This window comes from Saccopteryx leptura, chromosome 1 (genome assembly GCF_036850995.1).
Source record: "Saccopteryx leptura isolate mSacLep1 chromosome 1, mSacLep1_pri_phased_curated, whole genome shotgun sequence".
NCBI lineage: Eukaryota > Metazoa > Chordata > Mammalia > Chiroptera > Emballonuridae > Saccopteryx > Saccopteryx leptura.
In genome coordinates, this window is record NC_089503.1 from 190691012 (window position 1) to 190704534 (window position 13523).

General features: G+C 35.2%; 1 protein-coding gene across 6 annotated transcripts in view; it reads left to right on the top strand.

Annotated features, from left to right (window-relative positions):
• Nucleotides 1-12975, top strand: part of RGS7 (regulator of G protein signaling 7) — a 422952-nt gene extending 409977 nt beyond the window's left edge. For 2 of the 6 annotated variants that reach the window (XM_066383468.1, XM_066383487.1), the window contains 4 exons: nucleotides 645-734; nucleotides 2534-2587; nucleotides 3316-3396; nucleotides 12303-12975. In XM_066383468.1, the coding sequence (XP_066239565.1) occupies nucleotides 645-734; nucleotides 2534-2587; nucleotides 3316-3390 (219 nt within the window). In that variant the 3' untranslated portion in view covers nucleotides 3391-3396; nucleotides 12303-12975. The remainder of the gene's footprint in view (nucleotides 1-644; nucleotides 735-2533; nucleotides 2588-3315; nucleotides 3397-12302) is intronic. The other 4 variants (XM_066383510.1, XM_066383476.1, XM_066383493.1 and 1 more) reach the window with 4 other exon arrangements.
• The last annotated feature ends 548 nt before the right edge of the window (nucleotides 12976-13523 follow it).

A 13523-nucleotide genomic window follows, 5' to 3' on the forward strand; every position in this document is an offset into this window, starting at 1 on the left:
TGTATAATTTGCAGTCTTCACCTTCCAAATACATATGATGGCATAAGACAATGACTTAATCCTGACTTCACATCATTCACTTTGGGTTTAACATAATTTTAAGAGATGGCAGATTTCTTTATTCTTTTTTTTAGAATTTACTTATTGATTTTAGAGAGAAAGACAGTGGGTAGGGAGGGGAGTAGTGGGAACTATCAACCCTTAGTTGTTTCTGGCATGTACCTTTACCAGGCAAGCCTGGAGTTCAAACCAACAACCTCAGCACTCCAGGTCAATGCTTTATTCACTGTGCCAGCACAGGTCAGGCAGATTGATTTATATTCTCATATAATCTACATATATCAACAACTGATTTGGAATCACTTTATGACATTCTGTTAAACAAATTCCATTATTTTTAAAGGACTGGATGTGTTTTACATCTTTTGCAGATCCCCAACCAGTTTTAAAATTGATCTGTGAATAAAATAATGCACTTGAGGGTCTACATGTTCTGTAAGCCTAAGGTAGTCTTGTCAGCATCACTGGGGTCATTTCTAGCTGCCTCCAGATTTGTTTTTTAAAAACATGTTACATACTTATTACTGTATTTGATTTTTCCCTAGAAATAATGAAGAAGCACCTTAACCATTATTTCTTTTTAGGAGCACATTTACAAGTTGATGAAAAGTGATTCATATCCACGTTTTATAAGATCCAATGCCTATCAGGAGCTTTTACAGGCAAAGAAAAAGGTATTGGTTCTTTGTGACCTTTTTAAATCTAATTCTCAGTTATAATGATTTAAAGTGGTTGCCTTTCCTGAGCCCACAGGATTGGACAAATGGTAAGTGAACATGCTCCAAGACCCACCCCCACACCTTTGCATTTGATAAAAGCCATTTAAGTTTTTTTGTTTCTGTTGGTTGATTGCTTATTTTCTTTTTTGTTTGCTTGTTTCTGTAGATGTTCTTGCTTCACAAAGTTTTTTTAGAAGCTGTTTTCATGTTTATGGTAGCCTTCTATTTACCTAGTTCAAGGAAATCAAAAATTTCAATAAAGAAAGGAAAAGAATAATGTTATTAGGTCAAAAACTGGAAGAGGGTTTTCTTTATTCACTAAACTAGACTATATGTTTTCAGCTGCATAATCCATAACTAAAAATATTTATTGTGGCCCTGGCCGGTTGGCTCAGCGGTAGAGCGTCGGCCTGGCGTGCGGGGGACCCGGGTTCTATTCCCGGTCAGGGCACACAGGAGAAGCGCCCATTTGCTTCTCCACTCCCCCCTCCTTCCTCTCTGTCTCTCTCTTCCCCTCCCGCAGCCAAGGCTCCATTGGAGCAAAGATGGCCCGGGCGCTGGGGATGGCTCCTTGGCCTCTGCCCCAGGCGCTAGAGTGGCTCTGGTGGCAGCAGAGCGACGCCCCGGAGGGGCAGAGCATCGCCCCCTGGTGGGCAGTGCATCGCCCCTGGTGAGCGTGCTGGGTGGATCCCGGTCGGGCGCATGCGGGAGTCTGTCTCCCCGTTTCCAGCTTCAGAAAAATACAAAAAAAAGAAAAAAAAAGAAAAAAAAATTTATTGTTTTTAATGATAGGTGTCAAAGTGTAGTAATGTTTGCTTCTGAATATTTTTCACTTAGTATTTATCCTGAATCACTTGGTGTCCCCACAATGAATTTTACATGCCTGACATAGTATACAAGCTCATTTTCGAAGAGTTGTGGTAGACTTCGTTTTTCAATTAATGTTTATAATTAGTCACAACTGTCAATAACACCCTATATGTCATCCATATAACAGGGTATGGAAAATCTGGATATGAACATCAATATCACTTATTATTTCTTAAAATTAAAGGAGTTCATAGCTTCTTGAAATTCTGAGATACAATTGTAATTTTGTGTAATTCATGATCATCATATAGGCTAATGGGATTTTTCAAAGTCCATTGCCTTTACAAGTGGAAATAAATACTCTAGACACACTGTCCAATACAGCAGTGACTAGCCACATGGGGTTAATTTTAAATTCAAATTAAAGTTATTAATTTTTAATTCAAATTTAAATTAATTAAGGTTACTTAAAATTCTAGCCAAGTATTAAGTACTCAATGATCCAAACTAAAGGCTTCTGAAATATTGGACAACATAGAGTGAAATTTCCATCCTTTCAGAAATTTCTATTGAATAACAATGCTTCATAAAATTAATATTGTTATCAGCAGCAATCTTACCACAACAGAAAATTAACAAGAATGCCACTAGATTTTCTAATAGACTTTGCAAATGTCAGCATCACAACATTACAGATCTACTTTATTTTAGCGTAGTTTAATTTGGCTTAAAAATCACACCATTTCATTTGCACAGGAAGTTTTGGTGTTTAAAATAAAATCAGTACTAAAACGATTAATGGCAGCTCTCCTACCAGGCCCCAGTGAGTTAGAACAGGATTTAGTATTGCATCATTTCATCTTCCTATCTTTTTCTGCTGTTTTCCTTGCCTTTTTTTTATGTTCCCTGTTTCCCTTTTCCCCACCCCATCCTACACATGTAAGTCGGAACACTCAATGGATCGCAGAACATCTTTTGAAAAATTTGCACAGAATATGGTAAGTCTTATTTTTGGAGGAATTACAGATTATTAAGTTCAATTAAGAAATTTCCCCAAATTAAAAAAATTTTCCTCAATTTCTAACCCCATTTTCGGCCTTGAGTCCTTTGACTTAACAGCCAAGGTATTGCCTTTATTCAAATTCAGAACTTTGTTTCTACTTATCTTGACTCAACCCTTTCTAGAGTACATAAAGATGTCATACATGGAAAACTACATGTATCAAACTAAGTTTTGAAAAGAAGTATATATTATATAAAATTAAATAATTATTTTTTATATTTTTATTTTTATTCACTGTATCCCTTTCTTTATTAAAGACATTGCATAGAGTTCTGTCTTTTCACTTGGCTTTTCCTAAAGCTTAAAATATTAATAACAATGAAGGCTTCTGCTTCTGCAAGGAGAAGATGACCTAATAAGCAATTTAAAGCTTCTGTATGAATGGTGGTCGGTGAGCAGATATCACCTTCCCGCCCCCAAAGACACACTACCATGCCTCTGTTATACTTTATTTTTTAAGAAGCTGTTGAAAATTGTTGCCTAAAACTCTCGGGAGACCAGTCGTTTTTATACCACAGTTTCTTAGTATCTTGCCATGTGTTTTGGTGATATCTTTGTTTGTGGGATTCTTATTTTATTTTCTTTGTATTGTGCCAGTAACTTTGGAAGTTTCTGACATTGTGTAAGCTCAAACTAAAGCCTTCAACACATTTATTTTTATAGGGAAGAAACCTCCCTATTTTCCCATGCCATAAAAACTGTACACCAACACTGAGGGCCAGCACTAACCTGTTATGAAAAGAGGTAGAAAAATCTTGGTTTATACTCAAGTTTGTCTGCATTGTCTGTTGAGTTGCGTGATTAGTTCTATGGTGCTGTGTGTGTGTGTGTGTGTGTGTGTGTGTGTGTGTGTGTTGTGGCTTTTGCTGTGATGACTCGTCAAGTGGGGTTGTATGTGTAGAAAAGTAAGCAAATTGGATTCAACAAAGATATGGTATTTGTTTTTAGTTTCCTTCAAAGATCTCTATGGTGGAGAAAGTTAATCAGTTCTATTTCTGCATTGCCAGTTGTGACTGTGCACAGAGTATTTGAAAAACTGTAAAAAACAGTATATACTTTGAACATTCAGTGTGATTGCACAAATTAAAGGGCTGGAAAATGAAGAACTCCAGGAATTCATCACACTATAAACTTCACAAAATTTTGTCTGGCTTCATTAGGATCTCTGACCTTTAATATCAGATTTTCCTAAAGATATCTTATAAGTCACCGTGGGAAGATAACGTAAAAAAAATGCCTCAAGATTTTGGTGGAGGAAGGTGCACAGTGTTGGATATCTTGTTTAAGAATTGTTTCAAATGCATCCTTTTCTAATATAATGCTGACAGAATATTATTCCTGAGACTAGAATGGAAGTTTCTGTGATATAAATAAAATAATAATGCAACTTAAGGAAGAAGCAAAGGGGAAGCAAAATGGTTGTCTTTCCTCCAATACCAGCCCCGATTCTGACCAACTTTCCCAGCTCTTAAAACAGCACCAAAATTGTTTGTTTATTTTGATGTTTTTAGATTCCACATATAAGTAAAATCATATGGTACTTGTATTTTTTTGTCTGACTTATTCATTTAGCACAATACCCTCTAGGTCTACCCATGTTGTCATAAATGATAAGATTTCATTATTTTTTATTGCTGAATAATATTTTATTATATATTACATATTATATTATATCTATATATATGTATATTCCACCTCTTCTTTATTCATTTATCTATCAATGAACACCTAGGGTGCTTCTATATCTTGGCTATTGTAAATAATGCAGCAGTGAACGTAGGGATGCATATAAGTTTTCAAATTAGTGTTTTTTACTTTTAGGGGGAGTGGAAAATGTGAAGGGGAATAAGAAGTACAAACTTCTAGTTATAAAATAAATAAAAATAAATAAATCACTAGGATATAATGTACAGCACAGGGAATATGGCCAATATTATCTTAGTAACTTTGTATAGTGACAGACGATTACTTGATTTATTGTGGTGATCACATTGTAAGGTATATAAATGTAGAATGACTATGTTGTACACCTGAAACTATATGCTATTGTATGTCAACTATAATTTTTAAAAATAGTACCACATTGGCCCTGGTCAGTTGGCTCAGTGGTAGAGCATCGGCCTGGCGTGCAGGAGTCCTGGGTTCGATTCCCGGCCAGGGCACACAGGAGAAGCGCCCATCTGCTTCTCCACCCTTCCCCCTCTCCTTCCTCTCTGTCTCTCTCTTCCCCTCCTGCAGCCAAGGCTCCACTGGAGCAAAGTTGGCCCGGGCGCTGAGGATGGCTCTGTGGCCTCTGCCTCAGGCACTAGAATGGCTCTGATTGCGGCAGAGCGACGCCCCAAGATGGGCAGAGCATCGCCTCCTGGTGGGCGTGCCGGGTGGATCCCGGTTGAGCGCATGCGGAAGTCTGTCTGACTGCCTCCCCGTTTCCAGCTTCGGAAAAATACAAAAAAAAAAAAAATAGTACCACATTGTTACATACTGCAAAGTTTAAGAAAGGATCAATAATAAATAAGTGGCCAAGAGGATTGATTCTCTACACCTTTAATCAAAATTTGTACATCAAATACCAATGATAATCCTGACATGTGCTTTGTCTTGAGAACTTGTAGATGGTATAGACCTTAATTGCTAAGGTACCTAATGATATAAACAAAATGTTATGATGTACAAGAGAATGATAAACTATGAGTTGGTAGAATGGGTAATGTGAGAACTTCCAGAGGAAGTTACAGTTAATTGGATAAAATAAAATTTCACTAAGCCAAGGAGAGGAAAAAGGCTGGAGTTACTGGAAAAAGGAAGTTGAGTAACATTGATACATATACACACAAATATACATATACACAACATATTAATAAATTTCAGATAACCTTCAGACACAATTGTTTAAGGTTAATTCTTTTTTCATTTAGGCAAATTAAAAGTAACAATTTTCATTGAATATTTTTTTAGGTAGTCCTCTAAAGAAACAGTAAGGAAATTAGAAAGGCTCTATGAATTTCTCAATACATTACAAATTATTACATTTATTTAATAGTCCTGAGAAGTAAATTTTTATTCTGAAAATTATTTATATAAAAAAATAAAAATTAATATATGATACATCATTCTATCTTATGTGGTAAGTTTCTACTACAGTTTCCTTTAACTTTCTATTCTTGTTTCTTTTTTTATTTAATTTACTGTGTTTACATAGATTCTAGTGTCACCCCGAATGCATCCCCCACCCCCATATTCCCCTCAACATCTCCCTTGCCCCTCTCCAAACAGCTATTTTTGTTTCTTTTATTTCTCTTTGGTTCAGTGTTCCTCCATGTTATGATTACTTTTAGGATCAGCAGTTGTGTTAGGCATCCAAGTACTTATATAATAAATTTTATTGGATACTTTTATAGAATCAATAAAATAATTTTAACACAAGATAAAGAATAAGTAATATATTATCACTGGATAGAGATAATGGAGGAAAGATGGAGTTTAAACAAATGTTTTAAAGGAGGTCTATGTGCAGGTAAATACAGGTAGACTAAAAGATAGACAGTATCCAAGAAATTTCAACTTAATCTGGTCTTGAAAATTAGATATTATATTCATTATGTTACCCATCTTACAAGTGAGAAAACTGAAGGGTTAGAAGGAGAACATAATTTGCCCAGAATCACATGATTTATTTTGTTCCTAAATTCTTTCTCTCCCCACTGATCACCTTGCTCCTTATGACATCCTCCTCTGGAATCTGAGTCCATTTTTGATTAACATGTACTTGTAGAAATTTATTCACATGCTCCAGCATATTTTTATAACCTGGCCTGTAAAAATAGCATTATCACAAGAGTTTCACCCAAGGGTCAAAATGTGTTGCTAGACAGTTCTTCCCAATACCATTGGTTTGTTTGGTCACTGAGACTAATAAACTCTTAGTCATTTTAGGGAATAGTTATAATAAACAGCTAACAGTTGCAGAACACTTTTCAATATTTCAAGGACATTCTTTCCTTTTTGTTTGTTTTGAGTTTTGTTGTTATTTACATACACAATGATCTTGATCTTGGGAGATGATCAAGCAAGCATAACCACCCTTTTACACATGAACAAAGTGAGGAATAATGAGACGAGGTCACTTCACCAATATCACAATCATTGAATGTTAGAAGCAGGACTTTAATTACATTCCTCTATAGATTACTCATTTTCTTTTTTTATTATACTGAACACTGGAGGGCTTAGAATAACTCATATTTTTATGTTTTACCTTCTCCTTGAGTTGTTATCTCAAGAAATTTCTTTTCCTGTGATTTACTCTTTTATTAATTTTTCTTGACATCAGCAAAGTCTCCTATAGTCTTTCAAGGGTTGCTCTGTCCTCTCATTCCTTTAAATGTTATACTTATGAAGCTGAGTTCATTCTCATTGACAAAATTCATACGTTGTACTAATTGTAACAGTTATTTTCTTCTTACATCTTCATCATCAAATCTGACATCAATTTTTCAACCATTAAATCATTGTAACATCTGTCTTCCCCATAAACCTTAAGGCAGAACCAATAGGAAATAAAGGCAAGTAAAATCTGGGAGGATTGATTAATCATATCTTCAATCAAAATTCATAAATTAATGCCAACTGTCTTACCTCCTCTTCTTAGTTTATGTGAGGTAGAAATTAAATCAACCTGGCTCTGGGCTAGAAAAGTGAAATGAGAATTAGAGGAAGTTAATGTTGAACTCCCAGAAACTCATTACCCTATTTCAATAATGCCAATTTTCTACAGAATGTAAAAGAGTCAGTAGAAAAGATATAACGACCACCTTGCCTTCCCCTTCCCCTCTGCTCAGGTGTTGTTATGCTAGTGCCTTGGGCTTGTAAGGTATGCTCTGGAGACTGCAACAAATTACCAGAAGTTATGGAGCCTCTGTGAAAGAATTTTAACAGGACTAAGTTGGCTTTGAAATCTGTTGATCTTTTGGGAGCAAATCTGTAGTTAACTCTGTAACTCATTAGTTTACATATTGTTTAGCACACATGTAAATGTAAATAAATTCTGTAACTTGTTTGGAGTGTTGAAAATGAAAAACATACAAAACTTCTTCTAGAATATTCTTTTGGGTTAAATCTTATTAAATTCTTTATCAGAGCTCATAATGGAGTCGCTGACTAATACAGCTTCTGCAGATTTCATATAAGCAGCAAAATGTGGTAAAAAGAACCCAGGCCTATAAGTTTGAATGGTTACTACTTTAGATTGAAACCTGGTCCTATGTTTTCTTCCCATATGAATTTAAAAAATTCGTCAATCTGCTGAACCTCAGTTTCTTCTTCTGCAATCTCTGTACCCAGAAACAGCCCTCAGTAGTACTTTGCACAAATATTTATAAATATTTAAGAAATGGGATTACAGTTTAAATTTGCTTTTGAAATATGTTTTATTTACTTAAATTACATCATAAATATTTTCCATGTCATATCATATTCTTCTACAAGATTCTACTCATTGACTATATAAAACTTTTCTGAATGCATATACCCATAATGTATTTTTTCAATCCTCTGTTGATGGGCATTTAGGCATTTATTTATTTATTACCATTATAGATCCAAGTGTGATGAACACCCAGAGAGTTAAATATTGACTTTTTTTCTTATACTATATTTATAAACAATTGAATTGCTTGGTTATATGAAATGCAAAATCATGAAAGATGTCTATTTTTCTCTCTCTACGTTTTTTCTAACACAAAGGTATACAATAGAGGGAAAATAACTTATTGTAGTAGGCAGGAACTGGACTTTGTATTCCTGCTTTCCAAAATCACTTTATTAATAAATATTATGCATTAAGAAGAGGCTTCCCTTACAGATCAGTCCTCACTCTGTGAAGAGTGGTAGTCACTTTTACAATAGCCTTACTTAATCTTACACTGCCTGTATTTATTTTCATGTTCCTTAATATCATTTTCTACCATAATGAAATAGAGACAAACCTTAGAGTATTCAGAAAGGTTGCTTTCTAGATTGTATTTATACTAGTGAAGCAGCAGTATAGTGAGACTTCTGTGGAGTTAGTGAGAACCTTGATTTACATAAAGATCCCTTAGAATGAAGCAGATATTGGCTTCACACAAACATTTATCATGCTCACAAGCAGATTAGAACTGTGAGGAAGAAGGTTTTTATTTTTATCTGTGCAACTTAAGGAGAACTTTGTATGTCTTCTTTTCTGGTTGAGTGCTGTAGATTTTATTGCTTGAGATTACAGTTATATTTACATAGACAAACTATGTTAGAAATTTCCTAGCACACCCTAAGTAAATATAACTTATCAATTTGTCATTGATCTTACCAGAGATATTACCAGGAAGCACATAAAGTGTGTCTGGACAAGGATGAACTCTTTTCTCCTCTTTCTTCTCTTATGGATCTAAAACTCATCTCATTTTTCATTTTGTTGTCGACATATTGGTTACCTATCTTGTTTTATTGAAACTGAAGCTGCTCATGGTGATAACTTGCCTGAGAAATCAATTTCAGGTTCCCTGCAGTATGATGAAAATCGATCGGTATGAAATGTCTCTGACTAGGTAGCCTATTTAGTTTGGACAATATATTTTTCCTATTCCCCCAGTAGCATCACTAGTTCTTATACAGCCATTCAAGTTCTATAAGATGTGTATTGCATAGTGGTTTCTGGTCAGAGAAAACCCAATCAAACCCTGAGGAATGTTTTGAGGTTGCTGTGTAGACAGCCTCCAGTGGGAAACTTCCCTCTCATCACTATATATGCCGGAGGCAGAAGTTTCACCACCATTTCCCAAAGTACTATTTTGGTATTTCACCACCATTTCCCAAAGTACTATTGAGGCCTTGGGTTTATGCCAGTGACTATGAGTCCCTAGCTGCCTGTGTAGCTGGAGATCATCCTGGGAACTCTGTGTAACAACAAGTTTATAACCCAGTAGGTCCTGTGTGTCCGAGAACTACAGGATTCTTTTATCCAACAAAGTAAAAATTTATTGAGCACCTACTATGGGTCAGGGACTTTGCTTTCTATCTGTGAATACAGTGATCATGAGACAAAGCTACTACTCTTAGGAATCTTATATTTTATAAGAAGATAGGAACAAAAATAACTACTGTGGGGATGCCACAAACATGTGCACCAAAATTGGTTCATTTTTCTCACAAACATTAACTATTTAATGACTAGAACTAGCTTCCTACTGACTTATTTATGTAAATTGTAATGGTGTTTTTTTTTTTCCTTTTCTCTCTATTTTTTTTAAGTGAGAGGAAAGGAGATAGATAGACTCCTGCATGGGCTCCGACGGTGATCCACCGGGCAACCCCATCTGGGGCCAATGCTCAAATACTGAAATATCCTCAGCACCTGAGGCTGACTTGCTCAGACCAACCTAGCTACCCTCTGTACCCAGGGCCACTATCTAACCAATAGTGCCACTGGCTGTGGGAGGGGAAAAGGAGAGAAGGGACAGAGGGTGGGGGAAAGAAGCAGATGGTCGCTTCTCCTGTGTGCTGTGACCGGGAATCAAATATATTATTATTTATTACATTTGCAAAGATGACAGTAGTTTCCACAGTCCAAATAAAAAATGATTATATCTGAGCTTCAAATTTTTTCCTATTTCAATATAACTATTTTGTTTTTTTCAAATACTTTGAACCAAATTACATTAATCTGTAGTTTTAAAAGAAAGTTTTATTTTAACATCTTTCCTTTCCTCTATTATATAAAAATTCACTCTTATGCCTCTACCAATATGTAGTTTTCACCATTCCACAAATAGCATTAGAAACAGTATGTTCTTTTAAAAAAATACATTATTCAGCTTCAGAATGAATGCATGTTTATACATTATATTAATAGCACAAGAGAATACAATAATAAATATGGAATATAGTATAGTCTTTAAGTATAGAAAACCAATATTTTTATTCCAAAATTGTTTGATTAACCTACTATTGAGGTTTGGGGTGGAAAAGTAGTATAATTGCAGTTTCCAATTCATTAGCAAGTCTTGCCCTTATCAGAGTCAAAATAGTGACTATGGGTCTTGGTGTCCTAATGAGAAAGCTTATAACAGTAATAATAACAACAGTATTCAAATAATGAGATAATAGCCAACATCAACAGAGTATATAGAATGTTCCAAGAATAGTTTTGAGCAATTTATATCATTCTTCAGAAAAAGCTCTTAAAGTAGGTATTATTATTATCCCTTATTTTATGGATGAGAAAAACACAAGTGCTACCAAGAACAAACAAAATACATTTTGTTTATAATGCCAATATAAAAGGTAAAGTATGCCATAGTATTAACATTCTGCCTTTTCTTTTATTATTTGTCCTCCCATAAAGTAAAGCACCCTTTAGTGAGGAAGACCTTTGTTAAAGTTTAACATCTTCTGCCATCACTTACTGAAAGCTAAGTGTAAATTATTTTCCCCCAACTAAAAGAAAGCAGGGCTTAGTTTCCATTGCCACTACTCAAGTCAGCAAAAAGGCCTTTGTCCATTTTTGTACAGTGTGTAGAGAAATCTTTATTTTAAATTAGTAATTGTTTCTTAAGCATGTTCTTTTCCCTAAGTGTGGCCATGAGTGATGATTTCTCTCTCAACACTACCTTACCCCTTCATTAAACTCTGAGCCACATTAGGTAGTAAACCAACACTATTGCTCTAACTAATGTATTATTAAAATATTGTATTTCTTTAAAAATCTTTTGATTTTCTCTTATGTTAATCTTTGAAAAGTACAAATTCCATTCAATAAACGGGTGATCTATTTTATACTAGAGCATATACAATGAAAGATGAAACCTGAATTGACAATCTGCTATCTGTTCTGAAATTTTTGATTTCTTATCTTTCTAGAGTACTTGTAATTAACAGAGAGAGTTTTAGGTTTCAGATTTCCCCCCAAAATGAATATGTATTCTAGGTATTAACACAATATGTGGAATCGCAATATATGGGATTTTTCTGGGGTTGAGGTTGGAGGAAATCAGGTAAGAAAGGGCAGGGAGATACCTGAAGTTTGAAGTAGAAGCAAAGAGATTTTTATCTTTAGGTGTATAGTTGGCATCTTTCTCTCTGTTACTATATAGGATAAGGGGCAATCTTGAGTTTCTGCAATCACACCATCAAAATCACACTTTATTAAATAAAATCACACACTATGCATATCTAAATACTTATAAATGCAACACGAATTCCAGCAATTGAACAAGAATGCATTCACATTGCTGTCTCTAAGAGCAGCTCACTAAGTTGTGTTGTAACATGTTTATAACCAGTTGCTAACTTAGATATGGCATCATTGCTAAGCCTCAATGGAATGTTTCTGGACATGTTTTATGAGTTGCTAATCTGTGCTGTGAACCCATCAGTCTGTTTGCAGTGGGGAGGAAGTGGGCAGGAGGGGTGGAAGGATGGAAGGAGGGAGGATCGTTTTGTGTGATGTGTTGGTTGGGGTGGGAGGGCGAGGTTGGTCATGACGTTTGAACTAAGATGTACTTTAAGGGTTACATGTTCACCGTTGCACAAAAATAAGCTGCAGTTAGTAGATATTGCTTATGAGCAGGTTTTCAGTGATCATACTGTTTTTCACCCTTGTTTATATTTTTCCTCAGGGGAAATCTGTCACGTCAAAAAGGTTAACAAGCCTTGTTCAGTCTTACTAAAAGGATCATCCTGTAGCATGGAAGCCAACTGAGTTGTTGCATATACTTTGTAGCTTTCTGTTGTTACCTGGAGCAGAAGACATTAGACCAAGATATTGCATGAGCAAAGGACCTGAGTTGTTCTTCCTTTGTGTGCGTTAAGGCATTCCCATCTCCAAGGGACTCTACCATCTCAATGCCTCCATTTCAAAATGTTGTCTGCTTACTTTCTCCTTTTACAAGCTGGATCTGTGTCCTTTCCTTTTTCTCAAGTTCAAGTGCAGTAAACCCTTTATTTTATTTTATTTTCCCTTTCTCTTTCTCTTCAAGCTTCTACTAAACACAAAATTCACTGTAAATTCAATCAGTCACAAACTGGAAGAATCATAAAAGACAAACAAAGCATATATCAATAAGTATGCACATGGCTTCACCTTTATAAAACAATATATTAGCACAGAACATTTGATTTCACCAACGTGCTCACAGTCAGACAGGCATAAGCTCATTCATATCTATGTTTGTTGTCTGTCCATTCTCAGTTAATGTTTCTTGCATTTATTTTTATACCATATTTAAAAAAGAAACACCTTTTACTCCAATGGATTAAAGTTGATTCCTTCTCTGTAAATTTGTGTCTGTTTATATTGTTGTTTTATCTTTCATTAAAAGATGCAGAATCTCATTGCCTTTGTAACTTTTGACTTTGGTGATAACTGAAAAAGAAAATGCTCAGAGAGCATCAGCAAATGGAGAGTAGCAATTTAAACTATCTCCCTGAAAGTTTATTTCAGGGTTTCAAGATAAGCTTGGATGGTAGAGCAACCAAAAACAGATTAAAGATGTTCAATTTGGGGGCTAACCCAGGACCAGGTAGATTCTTTTTCTTCCTTGAAAAAAACAACACAAATCAGATTCCCATGTTATCAGAACAATTTGCAGGTCTTCCTGCCTCATTATAAATATGCAGCTCTAGTTTTTGCTAATGAATATTCTGTTAGAATTAGGTTTGAGTTTGATTTCCCAACTCAAGAGCTGATTATATTTTTTTAAGTATAATTCTAAAAATGCTTTAGGTTGGTGGCTCTACTTCTTTGGTGCTTACACATTCCTTTGCAAATTGATGGTAATTACTGACATGGAGTGAGTTGCTCACTACGGGTCTGCCATTGTAGTATGGTCGTTGAGTGC